We start from the raw sequence: 24,852 nt of genomic DNA on the forward strand, positions 1-24,852 counted from the left end.
CAATGTACAATTTCCCATATCAATAACATTAGCTTTTCTTCCCCTCTCCTCTCTTTTTTTCTTTTAGAGAAAGAGTCTTGTTATATAGCCTAGAAGGGTCTTGAACTCATGACACTAACTTGAGCAATTTAAAAGTTTATAAAAGGTCAAACCTAGATGCAGTTGAGAAGTCATGAGGGCTGTCTTCAGTTCTTAGCCTAGTCTTTTAGCCTGTTGTTTCTCCCCTTTCCTGGAAGCCTGTAACATTAGGGGTCCTGCTGGTTTATGCCCCTTGCTCTCTTTCAACATATGAAAGGATATGACAGTCTATTTTTTGGTAAGTTGATGTTTTGAAGCACATTCACATGAAAGTACCCCAGATAGCTATTTTAATTTTAAATCTATTATCTCTAATTATTCAATGAGAAGCTTTCTTCATCTAAGGGATGAAATTAAATGTCACAATGAAACCCCCTCCCCCGGACAACTAATACATGCTAATAAAAAAGAAATTACAATTTCCCGTAATCAGAATTAAGTATGTTTCTAAGCCTGAAGGGTTTGGAAAATCACAGTAAGTCTACTCAATGGATTTCTGAGGAGAATAGTAAGTCCTTGCTACAGGAAGGAGTTGAAGTGGGCAATCATTTTTTTCTATAGATGATTTTCTTTTGGAAGTTTATTCCCAGAAAGTTCTAGGAGTAGAAGGATGCAGAAGAGGAGTTAGTATCTATTGGGCAGGAGTTAGTATTCATTGAACATCAACCATGGTCCTTATTCTTCACATCCTTTATCCCATTTAATACTAACAGCCACCTGAAGTGAGAAACATTTGCACTTTTAAAAGAAAGGTACATTCAGAGAAGTGAAGAAAATCACCTAAGTTCCTCTAGTTAATAAAGGGCAGGGTAAGGATTTTAGTTACATCCACTGACACCAATGCCCTGTCCCATCACTATATCATAATGACTCCATGTTTCTTCCTACCAATACCTTTTCTAGAAATCTCTAGCCCTAATGGAAAAGAATATGTCCTACCTTGACTAAGCCTAGGTTTGGAGATTTCAAGGTAATTCTGTCTCATATGCACTGCTTCAACTGAAGGCTGATGGTGGGGGACAGTACTATAAATACTCTCGTAAATGCCCCCTTTTTCCCCCATCACCTGCAATGCTCTAACTCCTACATTATCTCTAACTCTGAACTTGAAGATTCTGAAGGAGTGATATGCTTAGTATCCTCATTAACTATGGTACTTTTTTATGGCAGCACTGGAGTTTGAACTCAGGGCCTCATGCTTGCTAGTCAGGCACTCTTACCGCCTGCTGCTCTGCCAATGCTGTGGTACTTTTTTAGAGCTGCTTATTCTGGTAACAAATACTAAAAATTTTAAAATTCCTATCTCATGTTAATCAAGTTGTGTTTATGTACACTATACACACTAAACATAGTCAACAAAAGCTTTTCCTTAAAAAGAAAAAAGTAGAGCCATGAGCAAGTAAGAGAAAGTTCTAAAAACACTCCAGGATACTATCAATATATATAGTTTTCTATGTTTAAGACAAAAAGTTGTTTCTGAACAGTATAATTAATGGGTTATTTGATTCTCTTGATAGTTACCACAGTCAGTGTATTAAAGCCAGCTTTCCCAAGCAGATGTCCAAGGTCATTGACAGCAGTGAAAGGAGAAATGTGTGGAGAAAATCCTCCTTCCCTTTCTGTTTCTGCTAACTGTAATGAACAACGAAGTTCATAGAGAGTGTCACCTCCAAACATTGCACCAACAAACACTCCATCTGGTTTTAAAACATAATGAATCTGTAATAAATACAAGATAAAACTATTCAAAATTTTACAAAAATTTCAAAAGAATATATAGTGTCTAAATTGGTATTTTATAGTCATAACAATCTTATTTTTGCAAATTAACTAGATAACTTAACATCTAACATGACCAGAAATTTCAGTCATTGATGAAGTAATTGTAAAGAGAGACAATACACTCATCAATATTAACATATGTAAGAATATATGTTTTCAAATTTTATAATAAATACAACTTATTTTTTTTTTAATGGTACTGGAGTTTGAACTCAGGGTTTTATGCTTACAAGGCAGGCGCTCTACCACTTGAGCCACACATCTAGCTCTACGACTTACTTTTTACAGTCAGAAAAACATCAAAAGAAAAAAATTTTTGCAGTAGATTGCAAAAATCACAATCCTCTCTATGCCTATGCTCTCTGAAATGTCAAAGTCATTTCATAAGAACTCCTGTCAAGAGATGGAGTCTACTTCCCTTCTCCTTGAATTTAGGATGGCCTTGTGACTTGCTTTAGCTAAAATGCAGAAATGACAGTTTCAAGTTCAGTTCTCAAATGGCCTTGCATGCTCCTACATGACCTCTTAGAGCATTGCCCAGGCATCATGTTCTGAACAATTCTGTGCTAGCTCGATGGAGGATGAGAGACATGTGAAGGCCATCCTAAATCAGCCAGCTTCTAATCTGGCAGCTGGTAAGACAGGAGTCAGCCAAGCCGGATTTAGAAGAGTCTCCTAACTAATCTAAGCCTGCAGAATCATGAACTAAATAATCATTACCATTTTTCCCCTGCTTTTACTAATTATTCCCCCCAGACCTCCTGACTCAAAACATTAAGGTCATCTTTGACTTTTCCCTCTCTTTGATCTCGAGAGCTAACAAGCCAACAAACTGTTACTTCTTTTGCAGATTCTTCTGCTCATTCTTTTCAGAGTCCTCCTAGAAACTTCTCCCTTACTTTTACTCAATAAGGTTTAGTTTTCTCAAGCCCAGACCACTAAGTGTTTCAGTAAATAATCTCCTTTCAATTTAACCAACTTCTCCATGAATCAGTTTTTTTTTTAATTTTTTTTTATTATTCATATGTGCATACAATGCTTGGGTCATTTCTCTCCCCTGCCCCCACCCCCTCCCTTACCACCCACTACACCCCCTCCCTTACCACCCACTCCACCCCCTCCCTCTCCCCTCCACCCCCTCGATACCCAGCAGAAACTATTTTGCCCTTATCTCTAATTTTGTTGAAGACAGAGTATAAGCAATAATAGGAAGGAACAAGGTTTTTGCTAGTTGAGATAAGGATAGCTATACAGGGAGTTGACTCACATTTCCTGTGCATGTGTGTTACCGTCTAGGTTAATTCTTTTTGATCTCACCTTTTCTCTAGTTCCTGGTCCCCTTCTCCTATTGGTCTCAGTTGCTTTTAAGGTATCTGCTTTAGTTTCTCTGCGTTGAGGGCAACAAATGCTAACTAATTTTTTAGGTGCCTTACCTATCCTCGTATCTCCCTTGTGTGCACTCGCTTTTATCTTGTGATCAAAGTTCAATCCCCTTGTTGTGTTTGCCCTTGATCCAATGTCTGCATATGAGGGAGAACATACAATTTTTGATCATTTGGGCCAGGCTAACCTCATTCAGAATGATGTTCTCCAATTCCATCCATTTACCAGCGAATGATAACATTTCATTCTTCTTCATGGATCCATAAAATTCCATTGTGTATAGATACCACATTTTCTTAATCCATTCGTCAGTAGTGGGGTATCTTGGCTGTTTCCATAACTTGGCTATTGTGAATAGTGCCGCAATAAACATGGGTATGCAGGTGCCTCTGGAGTAACCTGTGTCACAGTCTTTTGGGTATATCCCCAAGAGTGGTATTGCTGGATCAAATGGTAGATTTTCAATGTTTAGCTTTTTAAGTAGCCTCCAAATTTTTCTCCAGAGTAGTTGTACTAGTTTATATTCCCACCAACAGTGTAAGAGGGTTCCTTTTTCCCCCACATCCTCGCCAACACCTGTTGTTAGTGGTGTTGCTAATGATGGCTATTCTAACAGGGGTGAGGTGGAATCTTAGTGTGGTTTTAATTTCATGCATCAGTTTTTTAAGCAACAAAAGTAAGAGATCTTTCAGGGTTATTTAACTCACAGTTACAAGCACATACTATGTGCCTAGCTATAGCAGTTATTATCCTGTGCACTAGGTTTTTTAATCACACCACGTTCATCTTTGAAGTCTCCAGTGGCTCTGAGTTATTTGAAGAATTAATTCCAGGACTGGTGGAGTGGTTCTAGTGGTAAGAGTACCTGCCTAGCAAGTGTGAGGCCTTGAGTTCAAACCCCAGTATCACAAAAAAAAAAAAAAAAAAATTAATTCCTTGACCTGGCACCCAAATCTTTCTATACATGATCCCAATATATCTTGTCTTCCAGCATGATACTAATATTCCACACAGGTTTCCTCTTTTTTCCTTCATACTGCTGAGGCTCTTGACCCTCTCTACCTATGCTGTGATTCTGCCTTCCTAGAATACCTTCCTCATCCTGATCTTACCTGCTCTCTAAGACTGGGCTCCAGTAATTTCTTCCTATTAAAGCTTTCCTAGGCAACTCCAACCCACAGTAATTTCTTTTGCTTTTTGACCACATGCTTTCTATCTACTTCTCTCCTGTTCACTAATAAATATCAACCAACAAACATTTACCTAATACTAAATATAATGCTAATCAACAAACATTTACCTAACATTAAACTTGGGGAAGATACAAATATAAACAGGTTCCTACCTCCAGACAGTTTAGGAATCAATATATACCATACAGAACATGTCTTATGATATCAGTATTATTTTGCAAAGTAATTAAATAATCTCATAAACATATTCAAAACTTATCTCTATATAGATTTCCTATATAATAACTCAATGTACATCTTTATACACCAAAGAATAGCAAGTATACTCATCCTACATAAGATAATAAATACTGAATTTGATTCTATTCTCTAATTGTCAGACTAACAACTAGATAGTTTGTGAAAATGGAAACATTTGTCAGTTTCTTTAGGTTTTTTTTTTTTTTTTTGCTTGTTTTTGTGTTTTTGAGATAGGGTCTCATTATATAGCCGAGTTCCTGGCCAGGAACTCACTATGTAGCCCAGGATGGCCCCGAATTCTCAAGCCTCCTGCCTCCTCAGCCTTATTCTTTTTTATTTTTGGCAGGACTGAGGTTTGAACTCAGGGCTTCACACTTGCAAAGCAGGTGCTCACTTGAGCCACATCTCTAGTCCTTTTTGATCTATTTATTCTGAAAATAAGGACTTGAAAACTATTTGCCCAGGCTATCCTTGAACTGCAGTCCACCCAATCTCAGCAATCTGTCCAAATCTGTCCAATCCCAAGTAGCTAGGATTGCAGGTATGATCCACTGGTACTCAGCTCTGCCTCAGCCTTCTGAGTACTGAGATTACAAAAGTACTCCACCACAGTTGGCTATCAATTTCTAATAATAAAATAAAGCAGAAGAGTAGAATCAACATAAATTTTCTCACCTGTTCAAGTGCTCGAGGAAGGTCATTCACCCAGTGCAAACTAAAATATAAAAACATGTATTTGCTTTATAATGACATAACTATCCCTTGTATGATAAGCCACAAAAGGTATTAATTTTGAAATCTGAAATTACATATCAAAATTCACTGATTGTTTTCATACGAATTTTAAATAATAAACATTCCTAGGGGGAAACATTTTTCCCTATCATACTACAAAATTCCTCCATGTAAATATATCATTTTGCTTAAGTAAAAACCCAGATATGATTAGCTGCCTAATTATTCTTCATCACTTAATAAAGTAAAAGTCATTCCTACTTGGCATTTCGTCCAAATAGTATTACTCTGAGTCCTTAATTGAAGTCAGTGCTAGAAAAAAGTATCTGATGACAGGTGCAAAGAAGCTCATCAGGGCTGGAGATGCAGCTCAAGAGTAGAGCACACTTGCCTGGCATGCTCAAGGCCCTGAGTTCAATCTCCAGCATCACAAAAAAAAGAAAAAAGTAAGGCTCATCAATTAAGCCATAGAACTATATATGTATTCTACTTTCCTAGAAAAAAATAAAAATTATCAAATTTAAATTTTTCCCTACACAAACAGTATTAGTTATCAAATGCTTAACTTAATGAGTTTTCAGATAAGTAACATCCCACTTTTTCTTGTTTTTAAGATGTTATATCTTTTAACAATTTTAGGTTCACAGCAAAGTTGAGAAGGTAGCGATTTCCCATATACTTCTACTTTCACTCACACTTGCACAGCCTCCCTATCATCAACATTTCCCATCAGAGTAATATATTTGTTATAACTTATAAACCTACACTGACACATCTTTATCAGTCAACCTCCATAGTTAACTAAGAATTCACTCTTGGACTGGAGGTGTGGCTCAAGCAGTAGAGTGCTTGATTTTCAAGTGTGAAGGCCTGAGTTCAAAACCCCAGTCCCACTTAAAAAAAAAAAAAAAAAAAAAAGAGTTCGCTCTTGGTGGTGCACATTCTACAGGTTTGGACAGATGTATGACATGTATCACCATTATAGTATCATACTGAATATTTCCATTGTCCTAAAAATCCTGTGCTGCACTTATTCATCCCTCCCTCCCCTATAATTCCCATCCTTTTTACTGTGTCTACAATTTTGTCTTTTTCAGAGTGCCATATAGTTAGAATCAAAGAGTATGTAGCCTTTTCAAATTAGTTTCTTTTACTCAGTAATATGTCTTTAAGTTTCTTGCACTTTTTGTGACTTGATGACTTATTAAAATTATCATTTTTAGTGCTCAATAATTCTATTGTCTAGATGGATCCATTTATCCATTCACCTACTGAAGGACAGCTTAGTTGCTTCCAAGTTTTAGCAATTATGAATAAAGCAGCTATAAACATTTGTGTGATGGTTTGTGTGTGGATGTGTTTTTCTCTCTTTCAGTAAATACCAAGGAGTATGGTATGACTGCTGGGTTATAAGGTAAGAATGTTTAGTTTTGTAAGGAACTCACGCACTGTCTTCAGAGTGGCTGTACTACTTTTAGCTCCCACCACCAATGAAAGAGAGCTTCTGTTACTCCTATTCCTGTCAGCATTTGTTATTGCTGGTGTTCTGAATTTTGCTCATTCTAAGAGGTATGTAGTACATCCACATTTCTTAAGGTGATGGGGGAAAAAGAAAAGCAACCAAAAAATCCCAGAAATCTCTGTACTTAAGAACTTAAGAAACTTGAATTTTCTTCTCGTGCTTATCCTCTCTAAGAGGATAAACCTGAACCTGAGAATATGGTTCAACAGCAAGAACTATATTCTCAGGTTCTGTAGAGTAGTCACTCTCCCAACATGGTTAGCAAACTTTCTTGCTGAGTTCCAAGAAAAACCAAATACTTATTTAAAGCCACACTGTGCTAAGTTCACACATATCTTTCATAAAGCTTTCTGACAATTATCAGATACCTTATAAACTAAGGAAGTCCTATTATAAGCTCCATCATACTTATGGGAAAACTGAAAGCAACAGAATTAGTTGTTTACAAGTAGCAACCAGATAAGCAAAAGCTAAAACTCAGGTTCTCACTCTCTGCCCCAGGCTCTTTCCCTTAGTCCAAGATTCTGTTTTTCAGCTGGGTGTGGCAGTCCACACCTGGAATTTCAACACTCAGAAGGTTGAAAGATCTCACATTCAAGGCCAGCCTGGGCCACATAGAAACCCTGTCCCAAAAGCCAAACATAAAAAGACTTCTTTCATGGCTGGGCACCAGTGGCTCATGCCTATACTTCTAGCCACTCAGGAGGCAGAGATCAGGAGGATTGCGGTTCAAAGCCAACACAGGCCCTATCTCGAGAAACCCCTTCACAAAAAAGGGTGGTGGAGTGGCTTGAGGCAGAGGCCGAGTCAAACCTCAGTACTGCCAAAAGAAAAAAACCCAAAAACTAGAATGTTGAGTGCTTTTCTAAGTTTGCTCAGAATGTATAAAAAAGCAGAGAAGAAATTACAAACTCACAAAAGGGTGACCAACTCCCCTAGTTTGCCTGTGGTCAGGGGATTTTTCTAGGATGTAGGATTTTAGTGCTAAAACCAGCAAGGTCCTGGGCATACTGTGATGGTTGATCATCCTAAAAATAGTTATCAAATGGGTTATGTTAAATGTGGAAACCATGAAGAACCTTTGAAAGTAAGGATAAGGTAGGAGAAATAAGATACCACAGAGAATATTTTCTCTATTAGACTCTGAGTATAAGGACAGGATCCCTGTCTGAGTTCATGTTTGTATTCTCCAAAGCATATAGCTCAGTGCTTCATACATTGTCATCTACTCAATAAATATTTACAGTACATATTTATTTAACAGATGTAAAGGGAAATGGTAGAAAACAGAAAGGGAAAAACGTAACGTTGAGGACTACATTCTTGCAGAAGAATAATTAGAGTTGAAGGAAATGCTAGCTTTCCCTTATCTACCAAATGATTTTAGGATAGGGTATATTAACACTTCAATGCTGGAGCCAGGATCCTCTTTCAAACTCTTGTCTTCATCAGTATCAATTCTAGAATACCAAGTTACATGAGGGAGAAAACCTCTTCTATCACAAATGAGCTTTGGCAAGTTATAGAAAGTTGGGGATAAAAAGAAAACAGAGGCACTATAGGGAGCACAGAATCCAAAATTCTTTATGAGAGCAATCTTATAGCTTATCAACTAATATAACTGGTTTGTATCTTTAAAAAGTTATTAAGAATTTACTTCATTATCTATTTTCTACACCAAAAAGTAAGACTTTATGGCATAAATTACCTATTTATAACATATTCTTTAAAAAAAAGTACAAATAGATCACCAACCTTAAACTGCTAACCACCAGGTCAAATGTATTTTCTCGGAAGGGAAGGAATTCTTCATCAGCTAAAACACTGACGGAAGGAATATCTGTTTCTAAGGAATTTTTCTAACGGCAAAAATAAAAAAAAAAATTAGAAATATACATAGCATCGATTACTAACATAATTATTGTTAAAGTTAATGTTATATTCATTTGGCAGTTTCTATCAAAAAAAAACAGTGGCACATAAAAGGTACACAAAAAATCCTTAATGGCACTTAAGATCAGATAGAAAAGCTGGCTAGCTGTTTGAAAAAAAACAGGATACCCATCTCATACCAAAACAAATCTCAGAAAGCAAGCCACGAAGTACTAGATGAAAATATGGGTAAACACTTTTATACTATTTTATACTAGACTGAAATAACCTAGATAAACATAACTCAAAAGCTAGAAATGAAATAAAAAGATTGACATACTTTATGATAAACTAAAAACTTCTAAATGGCAATAAATGAACCAGGCACTGGTGGCTCATGCCTGTAATCCTAGCTACTCAGGAGGCAGAGATCAGGAGGATTGTGGTTCGAAGCCAGCCCAGGCAAATAGTTTGGGAGACCCTATCTCGAAAAAACCCATCACAAGAAAAGGGCTGGCGGAGTGGCTCCAGCACTGAGTACCTGTCTAACAAGCATGAGGCCCTGAGTTCAAACCTCAGTACCACCAAAAAAAAAGGCAATAAATGATATAAACTGGGGGAAATATTCACAAGATGCATGATAAAGGATTAATATCTTCCCTAAAAACAAAATTTTTACAAACAACCTAGACTAAGAACACATGAAGGTGAAAGTCAATGAAGGACAAGGTATAGGCATGTCACAAAACTTTTTACAAAACTCTTGAATTAAGAAATAACAATGGCCAAAGCTCAATAGCCAAAAGACATAAGTACTGGCCTGACAGTGGCATAAACAAGGAGAAAAAAATCACTTTCAAATAATTCAATTTTTCTAAGGGAAATCTGGAGATGAGTACTGAAGACTTAACATAAATTTTACTACAAGGAATTTATTCCCAGCTAGAAAAATAAATTAACAATACACAGTGGCTTCACAAAGGAATGTTCATCGTGGTGTTGATTGAGAAACTAGAATTATAACCACCTCTCAATAGAAATTCAGCTAACTAAACCATGGAATATTCATATATTGGAATACCATGTGGCCATTTGAAAAGATGGCACATACACACACACACACACACACAGTATTGGCTGACAGAAAATAATGACATTCTATGAAAAACAAAATATTAGCATAATACTGCTCATAAAAAAACTGAAGAATATGGGTCATTATTTATCTGCAAAGATGGAGACCAAATGTCATCAGTGGTTGCCTCTTACTAGTGGGACTAAGGGTAATTTTTTCTTTTCCCTTTGTATTTCCTATACTGTTTAATTATTCTTCATCTATATCACATTTATAATCAGGGAAAAAATAAAGCTATCTTCATTTTGAAGGAAATAAAAAAATCAAACCAACAGACAAGAAACCAATAGTGTTTTAAAAAGCTACCTACCAAAGCATTTTCTGCAATGTCTGTTTGGAAAAACTTTCCAACAGTTTCCTACAATAGAATAATTAAAATTGGTCAGGTGATACAAAAAAAACATATATAATAATTGTTGAAATTTCTAAAGGACAAAATTTTAATCATAGATTAATTTTCAGCTTTGTAACGGTATTTTTCTGCCTAATACCAGTATGGTTCATAAATACATTTAAGAACAGATGCTAAATTACACAGACACAACTAACTCTAATGCATTTAACTTTAATAAAATAGAGAACACAGGTGTGAATACCAATATCTTTACTCCACTGGGTCTGGGCTTTTATGCTAACTTTTCCATGGCTTAATCTGCTGAGAGCTAGTTTCCACACTCTTGTCCCATATAGGACCTGGAAGGGGTTTCCTGCTGTCAGTTGTTCAAATAGTTTATAAAGAGTGAAGAAAGACTACACACAGAAACGCATGGGATTAAGGGGGAATCCCTTCAGAGAGGATAGGAGTTCCACCTGTCCTCTCTTCCTTCCAAGAGGAAAGGACCCTGCTATTTCTGTCCTACACGAACACCTTCACTCAGCTCTTTTCTCCAGGATCCTGCTCCTTCTACCTCTACCAAACTTTATCTCTTCCTTCTGGTCTCTTTCCCTCACCTTACAATAGGCATAGGATTCCCAATCTTGAAAACATTCTTACTTCTCAGCACCTCTTCATATAATCTTCTTTATATATAATGTTATATATTGTAAATACATCATTTAGAGAATTTTTTGGTTTATAATCCAGGATTCTACTTACTGTGGTCTTTCTAAAACCTTTCTAAGACACTTTCTAACTTACTAGCACCTTTATTGGTTCCTCCTCATTCTCCCACTCCTCACTAAATACAGTTATGGATGGTTCTTTTCTATATTTTTCTGTATTTTCTGTATATTTGCCCCAGAGATCTTACCTATTTCTGTGGCTTCAGCACTCACTTCTGACACAGAGTTCCAAATAAGAGCTTCTTTTGGTGCCAATATCCCTCCCATAGTCATGGTTAACATTCCTAAAAACTGCCAGAACTTTCTGATAATGTGTAGCAAGCACCAACCTCACAAAATGACAGTACAAGAAGGGCATGGATTCTCTCTATGCCCAAGGAGAACGGTGTTATGATAGGAAACAGAATGGCTACGGCAGGCAGACTAAGCCATTTTTCGGAGAAAACCTGAAACTACAAACAAAATTGTGCTGAGGCATGAGTGTGCTGAGCCCAGTTGGAGATCTCAGAGAATGCTGGCTACTAAGAGATGGAAGCATTTTGAACTGGGAGAAGGTAAGAGGAGAAAGGGGCAAGTGATCCAGTTGTAAGCTCCACCTTTTGTTTTCTTATAAAGAAAATAAAATCATGATCAGCAGGCTGAGATCAGGAGGATCAGGATTGAAACCAGCCTTGGGCAAATAACTGTGAGACCCTAACTGGAAAATACCCAACACAAAAAGGCTGGCAAAGTAGAGAGCCTGCCTAGCAAGTGTAATGCCAAATTCAAACCCCAATACAACCAAAAAAAGAAAATCATGAGGTCAATTTAAAACAAAAACATAAGAACCACAGCCTCTTCTCTGCCAGACTTACCTTGTCTCAAACCTTTTGAGATAGGTATTACTGTTCACATTTTACAGAACCTGAGGCCTAAAGTGACTGGGTAAATGATCCAAGAATACACAAGCAGCAAGAGGCAGAGCTGATTTTGAACCCTGACTTACTTCAAAACAATGCTCTTAATCACAACAAACCAATTCCAGTTCCTCATTTCCATCTACCTATCAGATATCAACACTAATAGATACCTTTGCCTCTTAAACACAACATATCTAAAATGGGAATCATCCCTTGTTCTTTGCCCCACTACATCCTGATTTTTCCCAGTCACATAAGTTATTATAACTTTAAAGTGATTTTCCAGTTATTTCACACAATCATTTAATAAATCACTATGTGTTCTAGGTACTAGGAATTTAGTAATGAACATAAATGAGCAAGTCCACTAAAAGAAAACAGATTATCAAATAAACATATATCAGGGGGCTAATAAGTGCTATGGAACCAAATAAAGCAAGTAGCCAGTAGAGAGCAGGGGCACATTTTAGCAAGTAGACAGGGAAGGGATATATCTGGTGAGAGGTCATTTGAACAAAGACCTCACAGAAATATGAAAGCAACACAGATGTCTTGGGAAAGAACATATGGATGCAAAGCTCTGGCTTATGGCTTGTTTGAGAGACAGCAAGGAGGCTATGGTTTCTGAAAAGTAGGGAGTGAAAAGGAGGTAAGGCCATGATGAAGAGCCAGACCACTCTGGGTTTCATGGATTAGGATTCTAGATTATGACTAAATTAGGTGAAAAGCCAACAGTTCTGAATAGAGAACTAAGAATGATCCGACTTACATTTTAAAAGGATCACATTCCTGTAATAAGGAAAGGAAACCAATAAAGAAGCATCTACAATTCAGGCAAGGGGTGATGGTAATTAGGACCAATATGGTAATAGTGAAGGTGGTAAGAATAGAGCTACAGATATATTTTGAAATCCAAATCAGATTTGCTGACCCAGTAAGTCATCAAATTCTGTTAGTTCTACTAGGTCTTTCTCATATATTCCATCTTATATCTGCTGCCTCCAAAGGGATGAGAGGCCTTATCTCTCACGAATGTACTACCTTTAAAGTAACTGCCTTCTAATTGGTCAGTTTGTCTATTCTCTCCTTTTTTTTTTTTTTTTGGTGGTATTGGGGTTTGAACTCAAGGCTTGCTAGACAAGCACTCTACCACTTAAGCCACTCCACCAGTCATTTTTTTTGTGTTGGATATTTTCAAGATAGGGTCTCATGGACTCTTTGCCTGAGCTGCCTTTGTACCTCAATCCTCCCGATCTCTGCCTCCTGAGTATAGATTATAGGTGGGAGCCACCAGTGCCCAGCTTATCCTCTCCCTATTTAAATCCTTCTTGTATGCCAGCTACACTTTCATCTTCATTAAAAATCACTTTATCATATTTCTTAACATTTTATCTTTCCTTCTGCTGTGCTATGACTTCCAATGCTATGAACATGAACCATTAATCCAAGTCCTTTAAAATCCCAGGTCAGACCCATGCCTCTGAGAAGTGTAGACCACATTAACTCCTACTTTCCCTCAACTCCTATTATACCTTAATGCTATACCATTTCTATGGCATTTACTACTATTAATAATATTGTTTTAGAAGCCTTACAACCTCCCCTCCCACACCACCCTGGACCAAGTGTATGTTTTTTTCTTTAGCAGCACTGGGGTTTTCACTCAAGACCTCACACTTGCTAGGTAGGCACTCTTACCGCTTGAGTCACTCCACTAGCCCCAAGCATATGTTTTTTGTTTTGGTTGTGACTGAGGTTTGAACTCAAGGCTTCATGCTTGCAAAGCAGGAAGTTGACTGCTTGAGTCACACCTCCAGCCCATTTTGTTCAGGTTATTTTGGAGATGAAGTCTCACTAACTATTTACCCAGGTTGGCCTTGAATTTCAATCCTCCTGATCTCAGTCTCTCAAGTAGCCAGGATTACAGGCATGAGCCATCAGCACCTGGCCCAAGTGTATGTTTTTATCTAAATATATCTTATATACACTCTACCAATGAGCACTTGATTTTTATTGTGCATTATCAAAAATGTTCAAATAAAGTGAAATACATAGGGTTAAAGATATTATCTATTAGTAGGAATATTAGATAAAATGAATTAGAAATTCTGATATAATCAAAATCTAAATATGATTCAACTGAATTTATTAAGAAAGTCTTTCCTTAGTCAATTCTATTTCCAAAGTAAATTAAGTCATTAAATATACCTTATTCAAATGTTGTGCTATGTAGCCTCTTCCAGAACCAATATCCAAAGCAAGGGGAAAATCTCTGAAAAATAGACACAAAAGTTATGCATTGTCTGTAATATAGTCCATAAAATAATTAAGAACTAATTTTTCTTAGGTAAAAATATTTTAGTGAACACAGCTTTCAGAAGTTACATTATCTGTCTTTTCTCCCTTTCCTTACGTGATACATCTAGAGAGCATACTATAGTGCTTCTGTTTGATCCAGTATTCATCCACAGGACCTCATAAAGAACAAGCTTCAGTGCTATGGATGTAGCTCAGCAATAAAACACCTGACTAACATGAGCGAAGCTCCCAGGTTTGATCTCTAGCACTGTAAAAGAAATAAACACTAAAACAAATTCCCTCTCCCCCAGCTTAACTAAGGTGGCTCATGATGTGAATTTGAAACTTATAAAGGGTATTTTAATTCAATAATGTCCAGATAAAGGGTGGAAAAAAGTTTAAATGTAAATTAACGTGAAAAAATTGGCATACATACCAGGGATTTAGCAACTATCCCTATCTCTCAAGTTTGTTGAGGTAGAAGAACACTTAGTAATCACCACGTGACATACTATGAAACAGGATATTCAACTTGGGTTAGGAATGCAATTGCTCAGTGGCAGAGCACTTGCCTATTATGTGCAAGCATGACCAAGGTCCTAGGCTTGATCCCCAGTGTGGGTAGGGGGGTAGCTAAAGTTAATAACTGCGACAACAACAAACGCTCTGAAGGCCTGGTCTGGTGGCTCACACCTGTAATCCCAACTGTTTGGGAGTCAGAGATAGAAAAGATCCAGGTTGGAAGCTAGCCCAGGAAAAAAAGTTAGCAAGATTTCATCTCAATAAAGAAGCTGAGTGTGCTGGTACAGGCCTGTCAATCCAGCTACATGAGAGGCTGTACATAGGAAGACTGTAGTCTGTAGTCTCAGTTCAGCCCTATACAAAAAAGGACCTCCCCGAAAAATAAGAGGGAAAAAAAAAAAAAAAGTGCTGGCAGAATAACTCCAATGGTAGAGCTCCTGCCTAGCAAGTGTGAGGCCCTGAGTTCAAACCCCCAGAACTGCCAAAACAAAAAAATAAATAAACTGTATAAGTAAACTTTACTAAAAACTTATCAAGTTCAAAGTATTAAAAGTTGTAAGTGTCCAGTGCTAACTAAGCCAACTCAAGCATCAAATACCTCAACAAATAAGCAGCAAACGACAGTATGAATTCAGTTTATGAATCCTGAACCAGAGCAATTGTCTTCCATGTTATGTTGTCTCCTCTAAATACATCATGTCATACTAAATCAGAATAGACATCTAATTGAAGGCCAAAGGTTTAAGGTCACTTATAACAGAAAAGTTGAGGTTTTTTTTCCCTGAAAAATCAGAACAAAAGGAGCTGCTGTTCAATTTTTCTTAAAAATGCATGTCAAAATTACAGAACACCAGTACATAGTTGGAGAACCCATGGCAATGGCTTTTTAAAGATAAATAAATAAACCTAAAGACTGTATCTTGATTATGAATATAGACCATAAGATATGGTTAAATATATAGGTTTTGGATTTAAACAGAAGTTCAAATTTGGGGCCTGTAATTTACTTGTCCTGTGACCACAGACAAGATTTAATCTTGCTGAATCTCAGTTTCTTCATCTATAAAAGGGAAAAGGCACTGCCTTTCTCAGAGTTGGTGTGAGAATCACATGAAATAGTACATGTACCGTATTTAGCACAGTGTAATGCTTAACAAAAATTAGTTATTATTACCAATGATTATAACATTAGCTGGGCCTCAAATCCCCAAATAAGACATTTAACAATCTGTGGGGTTAGTTTTTAAAATCAACAAAAGATAGGTGTTGGTAATATAAACTCTTCTTTATTTGTTTCTCTTTAAAATACTGGGGTGGAACCTGGGGCCTCAAGCATGCTAGGCAAGCACTTTACAGCTGACAGATCACATTCCCAGGGCTATAAACTACTCTAATAATAGAATATTAATGCAAGGATATTTAGACTAGTATTTTTAAGAATTTAATTCCAAATATCTAATGCTTAAAACATGCTTTTAGCCACAACCATAAGTCTCTTCATGGATTTGACTTCATTTTGCTCAGTGCTATGGCATAAAAATATTTATAAAATCTAAACTGACTTGCAAAATTTAATTTTTCTTTAATTAAATCACAAATATCTACAAATCCATGAAAATGATTATAGTAGCTTTTTGGGAGGGGGTGTGTGAAGTAATGGAATTAGTAAAACAAATGAAATAAGGGACCTTTTTTAATTTTATAAAATTAATTCATTCCAAGATTCATTTATACTGAAAAGATTTATCTAAAATACAGTGGAAGGAATCTGATTTTACAAAATTCCTTTTTTTTTTCAGGCAAATGTAATGAATTCATCTCATCTTGGTCTAATTTAATGGATATATTTTAAGCAAAAGAGCATCATAGAGAATACATAGAATTACATCATAGAGTAATTCTACTACAGAAACCATTATTTGACTGCAATTTTACTACATAGCTGGAAATTTGAATCTATAAAGCCTTCATTATGCCTAATAACAGATCCATCAAGATTTCAATAATACTTGATAAAAGTGTTCTTTTCCCAAGTCACCCTCTAGAGAATTGTCATAAAACCCTATTACCCTTAACAATGGTTAAGATAAAATGCCAGAGTCTCATCTATCCTGACTGGGAAACAAATCTATGTAGACTTTCTCCTTCACTTAAATGGTAAGATTCTATTGTGAACTTTAGTTAAGCTTTTAAACCTAGGTTTAGTAAATCTTAAAAATTCATAGGTAAAGGGCTGAGCATGGTGGTGCACCTCTGTAATCCCAGCTACTCTGGAAGTCATAGTTCAAGCCCAGCATGGGAAAAGCTAGTGAGAACCTAACTCAAAAACAAGATGGGCATGGTGGTACACACCTGTGGTTCAGCTACTAGCGATATGGAGGTAGAAAGATCATGGATCCAGGCCAGCCTGAACAAAATCAGCTAATCTAAAAAACAGGCTCACACCTGTAATCCCAGCTACTTGGGAGGTAGAGATAGGAGCACTGCAGACGGAGACTGGTGTGGGGCGGGGTGGGGGGGGGGAAGCAGGCGATCTGAAAAATGGAAAAACAAACAAACAAAAAACACGTAAACAAAAATGCTAAAAGGAAAAATGACCAGGGACGCAGCTGAAGTGACAGTGAATTTGAGCATGAGTCCCTGAGTTCAAACCCCGGTACTGAAATAAATAAATAAATAAATAAAAACTGGCTTTTGGCTTTGGCCAAATCAAGTAGACCTGTCATTCAGGCTTGGAGAGAGCTATGAGTCATGCTTTCATACTTTCGTTTTTTGGGAAGTTTTCTGGTGGTACGAGGGTTTGAACTCAGGACTTCATGCTTGCTAGGCAGGTGTTCTACCTCTTGAGCCACTTCACCGCTCTTTTTTGTGTTGGGTATTTTCGAGATAGGGTCTCTTGAACTATGCCTGGGCTGGCTCCTGATCTCTGCCTCCTGAGTAGCTAGGATTATAAGCGTAAACCACTGGCATCCAGTTCATACATTTGTTTTTTGTTGTCATTTTTAAAGACAACATAACAATGAAGACATTTGCTCTAGTAGACAAGAAAATGGAGAGACCTAAAAAGTGATTCAAATCACTAATCCTGGCAATAAATTTCCCCAGATCTATCATTCCAGATATCAAGCTCCAACATTTAATCTCAAGTCTCTACTCAAAAGTTCATTAGCCAGGTGTTCTGAAGCACACTAGTCCCAGGTGTTCAGGAGGCTAAGGCAGGAAGATTACTAGTGCTCAGGAGTTCCAGGTTACCCTGGACTATACAACAAGACTCTGTCTCAGGAAAGTTGATTGTATTTCATTGTGATACCTGGCTATGTCATATACACGGTCTGCAATCCGACTTCCAACCTGAAAGATTACAAACGGTAATAGTATTAGTGAATTGAAAACAAGTAACACTCTTTTCCCAGATTTCAACAATCCTTAGGCTACTTAAGTTTCAACATAAGTACTTCCTTATATCCCATTTTTCTATTTTACCAAAGCAATTATCTTTCCAAATGCTGAATAGAACATAATAAAATATCCCAGAAAACAAATTGAGGCAAGTCAATTGAATGAAATCAAGACTGAACAATAATAAAAATCTTAAAGTATATGCAAATGCCTACACATACACATTTGGCCTTTATAATCCCTGTGATACAAGACCATAAGAATGAAAAAGTAACAGGAACACAATAGATACATTATTCAACATATTAGCATGAGATACGTTAAAGTAAAAAAGCTTTAAGTTAGTTAAGATTTATTACAAATCAATACAAAAAGTGGTCACTGAAACACAAAATTCTCCTGCCTCAGCCTCCTTAGTGCTGTGTTAACAGGCATGTGCCACTATACCTGGCATGAGTTAACAGCTTTTGGTGGGAGAAGTGGATACTGGGGTTTGAACTCAGGGCCTCACACTTGTTAAGCGGGATCTCTACCATTTGAGCCACTCCATCAGTCCTTATGTGTGTGTTGAGTATTTTTGAGATAGTCTTGCTTTTCGCAGGGGCTGACCTTGAACTTCGATCTTCTTAATTTCTGCCTCTTGAGTAGTGAGGATTATAGGCATGAGCCATCAGGCACCAGGGTAACAGATTTTTTGAGGAACATTTCTAAAGTTAAAAGCCAAGTCTGAAGAAAATGCATCACCCCTCAAATTCTATGCCATTTTAAAAGGAGTTATAAGACAAGCACCACCTTTTGCTGAGCTAGCTTCATCTGGCATTAATAAAGATACGGGAATCTAAATTTCCCACATTCTACCCATTACCTCATAAACACCCCAGAGTTGCTATGAAGAACCTGAAATTCCAGGACATAGTTCTATTTGCTTTTGTAGGAAAGAGGGGGCAAGGAAGGAGGCAGAGCAGAAGTCTTTTTCCCAGAGGAATCCACTTTGTAATCATTACTAATATCAGTACCTTTTGTTTATTATACAAAATCTCTCATATAGGTTTATCTCGTTTATTCTAATTCTGCACATTGGCAAGGCTTCAATCAAGTTGTAATCCAAGCACTTTTCTTACAAGGAAGAGATATTAAGAATGCATATCTTCTAAGTACATGCCCTCATGAACTCTTTGGAAGGAAACTAGCAACTGGTAGGATCGGTGTGGTGTGTGCACTGTGCCTTACAGACAAGAAACAGAAACTTTATTGACAGTTGACTTTCAATCTCTGTCAAATACTTTTATCAACCTCTTAGCAGCTGTTACATCTAAGGTTTCCTAAGAACTGACATAGAATCGTCTGACCCAGGACAGTGCTTGTGCAGAGCTCTGCTCAAAGTAGCAGTCAATAAATGCTTGCTGCATTAGCTTGAAAAAGCTTATTCTACTTGACTCCAGTTTTGCTCCACCGCTAGAGAATTACCTGAGACTTGAGTTCAGTGCTATGTGTTCTAAAAGTAGAACTATCAATCCAAAGTCCACCTAGGCAAACTGGCACAGACAAATCAAGAGAGCTTAATTTTCCTAAAACATAAATAAGATCATATCACTCCATTACTTAACACCAAAGGTCTCATATTTCTTTAGGGTAGTCCTGTCCAAAAACAGTGAGCACCATATGAATAATATAAAATTTCCTAAACAACATTTTTAAATAAAAAGAAACTAATGGAATGAGAGAAATTAATGTATTTATTTGCCAAATATATAAAAAATATTTCAACATAACCAATACAGGAACTAGTGATGAACAATTTTACGTGTTTTTTCCATAGTAATTCGCTGAAATCCGGTGTGTATTTTACATTTACAACACATCTAAATTGGACTAAGCACATTTCAAAGGTTCAACAGCCATAAGGCCGGCAGTTGCCACACTGCATGGAACACAAGTAGAGAAGAAAGTCCAGTCATGGCTTATCCCGTAAGGTCCTAATAACCTGAGTCCTCCTGATCTTTCCCACTCTCTCCTTACAGGAGGATCACTGAAGGTCCCAAAAGGTCCTTTGGCCTCTGGAGCCTTCCCTTATCCTAGGAGGTTCATCCCATTCCCCCCAATCCCAGACGGGCTAAATTTCTCGCCATGTCCTCTGCCTAAGCATCGCAGTCACGATCCCACTTCACTTTATTTCCCTCTCCTTACTTCTTTACCTGATATTACATTTCTTGTCTATGCCTTACTCCCCACTAAACGAAATCCTGTAAGGACTGGAGTCTTGCTTTGCCCTGGCCGTAGTATACCGTATTTGCTAAGCGAATGAATGAATGAATGAAAAAGCAAGTTGCAAATATCCAAGCCTAGACTTTCTGTGTTAGCTGCAGAGGCCCAGAGAGGCAAGACTGCTGCTCAAGGTCACACAAACAGTATTGTCAGTCAAGCCCAGCAAGAGCTGCTGTCCCGCCTTCTCACCTCCTCCTTCAGATAGTCAAACTTCATCGGCTCAGGCTGCCGAGCCGCCCAGTTCTTCTGTTTCCTCTTCAAATCACGGTCGAAGATATTTAAGGCTCGGGGCAAGGTGCTGCCAGGAGGAGGGGCAACAGAAGCAACCTTCCTGCAGCCAGCGCTCCCTGACGTCCCAGGCCGCCGCCAAAGGCGCCAGAGTCCCACCGGCCTCATCATCTCCAGCCGCGACACCGCTAACGCGTGCTTTTTGTTGTGCGCATGCGCCGACGCGAATACGGCGAGTGCTACGCGACAAAGTTATTCGCGGAAGCGAAAAGTAGAAGTAGTTTGGCCTAGTTCGCGTGCCGTTACGGAGTGTCGCGCGGAGGATTGTGGGTGCGGGTCCATGTGAAGCTCCGAGGGGGATCTGAAAAGGTGAGGAGTGTGGTTAAGAAGGGCTCTAAAGGTCTCCTTCAGGCTTGTGAGGGGTGCGCTGCTTTTTCCTTCCCTTTTTGGCCCTATTGTTCAGACTTCCTCAGTGCTTGTCAGGGTCGCTTCTTGAAAGATTTCAACCGCATAACTTACCCCTAAGGACTGGGAAGTGGGAAGGAAAGCCTCTCAGTTATCCTACCTTTATAGAGTGCTTTCGTTTTAAACGCTTGCATGCATTACCTCTACTAGTTGAATGAGGCAGTGTCTGTGTCATTAAGACTGTTCAGAGGATTAAGTGCTTGTAATAGATCTAAAACTTATAAATGCATCAGTGAAACAGTTGAGTTTTTCTGGTTAATGTACAGGTTTTTGGTTTTTTTTTTTTTTCAAATTTAAGAAAAATAAAGAGTTTCAGAGTCAGTCCTGAGACAGGCAGGAGAATCACGAATTCGAGACCAGCTTGACCTGCATAAGGAGAATAAAATAAAATAATTCAACACTTCCCTGTTTAATTAGTTCATTTTTGCTTCATTTAGCAAGCAGTAACTTTTGAGTTTCCAAATCAAGCTGAAGTCAAACCCACACAGACTAATTTATAAGGGAATTATACTGAATAGTCCTCACATGTATGTTTTAATACGTTTTTGGAAGATCAGGTCATTTAAGTCTTAGTCACTCCTAGAATAAGAAATTATAGGTAAAAAAGTGATATTAGTCACCTACAGTGAGATTTTAATCCGGTTCTTGACTGATGGTAGGATTTAAATAAGGAACTTTTTGAGCTAAGCCTGATTTGATTTTGGTCTCTTTAAGAAATTAACTTTGTAGAACTAAAGGCAGTAGCAAAAAGTAAAGATTAACAGAGAGAATGGCACCACCACATGACATCAACTGAAGTTTGGGAATCTTTTTTTGGTTCTTTGAGAACAGGATCCAGTTATGTAGCCCCAGGCTGGCCTCAAACTTTTATGTAACCAATGCTGACCTGGACCTCACAATCTTACCTCTGCCTTCTGAATGCAGGGGCACTTGTGTGGGTCTGTATGCCCTAGTGGTAATCCTTTAATTGTGTTAGCTTTTAACTTGTAGCACATATAGCTAGAAATACAGAAATTCCAAGTGAGTGCAGTGGTCTTCTGAACATGTGGCCTCCATAAAACCCTGGGGTGCTTCTTTGTTTCCTTTTTTTTTATTTCTCTAGATGATCTGTAAAGGAAAGAACATATTTTGCTGTTCTTTTTGCTTTTCTGCATTTGACCCAGAATAAGTTGGGGAGATGAATTTAGATTTAAGTTACCTTTATGTACATTTAACTTAGAATGTATGGTGAATTAATGTGTTTTCTAAAACACTATTATTAATCTTTAATTATTTTAACACTTATTTTCTAGTATTTGCTTTCTTTGACTATTTCTTCAATAAAACTTTAAAGATGTCATCCAAACAAGAAATAATGAGTGACCAGCGATTTAGACGAGTTTCAAAGGACCCCAGATTTTGGGAAATTCCGGAAAAGGATCGAAAAGTCAAAATTGACAAGAGATTTAGAGCCATGTTTCATGACAAAAAGTTCAAATTGAGTTATGCTGTTGATAAAAGAGGGCGCCCTATCAACCACAGCACTACAGAGGACTTGAAACGTTTCTATGAACTTTCAGATTCTGATTCTGATCTTTCTGATGAAGATGACACAGTGCTGGACCAGAATAAAACCCAGACCAAAAATGAAAAAAACTCAAAAAATATGATAGAAGGGAAAAAGAAAGAAACCAAGAAAATTGATCAAAAAGATTCTGGACATAAAAATGATTTAGATAATTCTAAAAAAACTCAGAACAAGAAAAACTTATGTAAATCTAAGAAGATAGATTCTGAAAAAAGTCCCAAGAAGGATAGTGAAGAATGTACACAAAAAAGTGCAAAAGAGAAAAGAAATATCATTGAACAAAGTATAGATTATTTTTCCAAAGGAAAAATAAGGACAGTAGACTCAGGTACTTCCGAAGCTGTGAAATCTCCCAAGACCAACTATTCTAAGACAAAAAGAGAAAAGCAATCAGGTTGGTTGGAAATAATTAGTGATTCTTTGGTATTACAGTATTATTTTTATATTCACTTTTTTTAATTAAACATATTAATAATTATTTTCACTGCATGTCCAGAATTGGTCAAATGCTATTTAGAAATATAAAACTATGAAAACATACCATGATTATTTTTTATTTGGTGCTAGAAGACATGAGTTGAATCTCAATGATTATTAATTTGTGGGCATTAGTGAGAACTATATTCTTTAACCAGGGAAAGTGTTATATGTTGTTATCACATGATAAGAAGAGATGTGTCTGAAGAAGGTAAGTAGAGCTGGGTACTCATTCATTATTCATTCAGCTACTTACTTAGTGACTAGTATGTACTAGACGAAATATGACTAAGGCATTGTTCCCCAGCTCAGAACTATTGCAGCTTATAGTATGCCTTTGTGCAAATTAGAAAGTGGTATGACCTCCCATCACGTGGAGCTGTCTGGGATTCACAGTTTGCTGAGACACTTTACAGTAAAACAACAAATTGTTTTCCCTTGAGCAGACACAGCACTCTCTGAAGGATGCAAGTCTCGATGAGTGAAAACTGCTTAGATTTCAACCCTTCCTGCCCCTTTGTATATACCTTGTACATATTACAGCCTGCTAAACTCTGTGCAGTGGCCCTGGTCTAAAGTAGCACTGTCCAATAGAAATGGGTAATTTTGAATTTTCTAGTAGCCACATTATAAAGTAAGAAGCAGGTGAAATTAATTTGTGTATTTGTTTAACCCAGTATATCCAAATTTTATTTCAATATAGTCAATATTTTTAAATTATTAACATTTTACATCCCATTTTTGTTTTAATCTCAAGTTGGATGAGTCCTGTTTAAAGTGCTACATTGTCACTTAGTGCTAGGTATAGTATTGGACAGCATGGATCTAAAGTGGAAGAAAGAACCATAATACAAAGTAGAGTAACAATAAGTGCCATAAAATTTTTAACAGAGCATTAAGGAATTTCAGAAGAGGGTCACTAAAGATGTAATCAGAAAAATTTTTAGGGGATGGAGTATTTTGATTGGGGTGTGGAAAAAAATTAAGTTTGAGAACCAGGCTGTTCTACATGCAAAGAACTTTTTGAGCAAAGTTGTGATTGGGCATTTCAGAAGAGATCAGTGGTCCCATTTGACTAAATGATAAGGTCTTGAGGAGGTGAGTGAGTAATAGAGATAGAAATGACTGTTTGGAAGTAGGTCAGAAACACCTGGCTCTTGTTTGGATTTACATAACTAAGTTTATTAAAATTTTGTGTTACCTCTGGCAGCAGGAAATGTTAAGTGTTGATGTTGCTTATAGTTGATGGTGTAATTGCAAATTGGTAGTTCAGGTGAGTCAGACAGAAGCTGGTTGTGATTATAGGACCCAATAAGATAGTCAGTAGGAAAAGGCAGAGAGAGGTCTTAACAGACAGAGATCCCATTGGGACAGTAGAAAGGACAGCAGTATATAGAAATCTAAATAACAGAGAATAAGGGGTCTGGATCAGCTCCCGTGACATTTGTAATGGGAACAGACAACAAACCTCATGAGATATAGGGAGAAAAGGGATAGGAATTTAGTTACTGAACTTGAAGAATAAGATTGGACTAGGACTAGCAGCAGTGTTAATTTGATGCTGAGTGTGTGAGGGAAGTTAGCCTAGCATCCTTGAAGTTCCATTTGATTTAGGGCACTGGATTGATGTAATATCTGTGTAATCCTTTGAATTGATTTTACAGGATCGTTTTACATTTTCTTATTTAATTTTCTCAATAACTGAGAAATGAAAATACATTAATAAACAG

At 37.3% G+C, this 24,852-nt stretch overlaps 2 protein-coding genes across 9 annotated transcripts in view; one reads left to right on the forward strand and one right to left on the reverse strand.

The window, feature by feature from the left end:
* The window catches only part of Ndufaf5 (NADH:ubiquinone oxidoreductase complex assembly factor 5), a 34,707-nt gene extending 13,888 nt beyond the window's left edge, over positions 1–20,819 (reverse strand). For 3 of the 8 annotated variants that reach the window (XR_012448166.1, XM_020166622.2, XM_074074328.1), the window contains exons 1-7: positions 20,575–20,819; positions 18,032–18,072; positions 14,110–14,173; positions 10,251–10,298; positions 8,689–8,792; positions 5,352–5,391; positions 1,600–1,797 (exon numbers count right to left, since the gene is read on the reverse strand). Coding sequence is in view for 7 of the 8 variants with exons in the window: in XM_020166622.2 (XP_020022211.2) it covers positions 1,600–1,797; positions 5,352–5,391; positions 8,689–8,792; positions 10,251–10,298; positions 14,110–14,173; positions 18,032–18,072; positions 20,575–20,784 (705 nt within the window). In the remaining variant the exon portion in view is untranslated. Of the gene's footprint in view, positions 1–1,599; positions 1,798–3,430; positions 4,594–5,351; positions 5,392–8,688; positions 8,793–10,250; positions 10,299–14,109; positions 14,174–18,031; positions 18,073–20,574 lie in introns of those variants that run through there. The other 5 variants (XM_020166624.2, XM_020166623.2, XM_020166625.2 and 2 more) reach the window with 5 other exon arrangements.
* Positions 20,820–20,873: 54 nt separating this feature from the next.
* Positions 20,874–24,852, forward strand: part of Esf1 (ESF1 nucleolar pre-rRNA processing protein homolog) — a 60,703-nt gene continuing 56,724 nt past the window's right edge. Inside the window, exons 1-2 of the mRNA XM_020166626.2 lie at positions 20,874–20,982; positions 22,371–23,039. Of these exons, the coding sequence (XP_020022215.2) occupies positions 22,412–23,039 (628 nt within the window). The 5' untranslated portion in view covers positions 20,874–20,982; positions 22,371–22,411. The remainder of the gene's footprint in view (positions 20,983–22,370; positions 23,040–24,852) is intronic.

The sequence above is a fragment of the Castor canadensis genome, chromosome 5 (assembly GCF_047511655.1).
Source record: "Castor canadensis chromosome 5, mCasCan1.hap1v2, whole genome shotgun sequence".
Classification (NCBI taxonomy): Eukaryota; Metazoa; Chordata; class Mammalia; order Rodentia; family Castoridae; genus Castor; species Castor canadensis.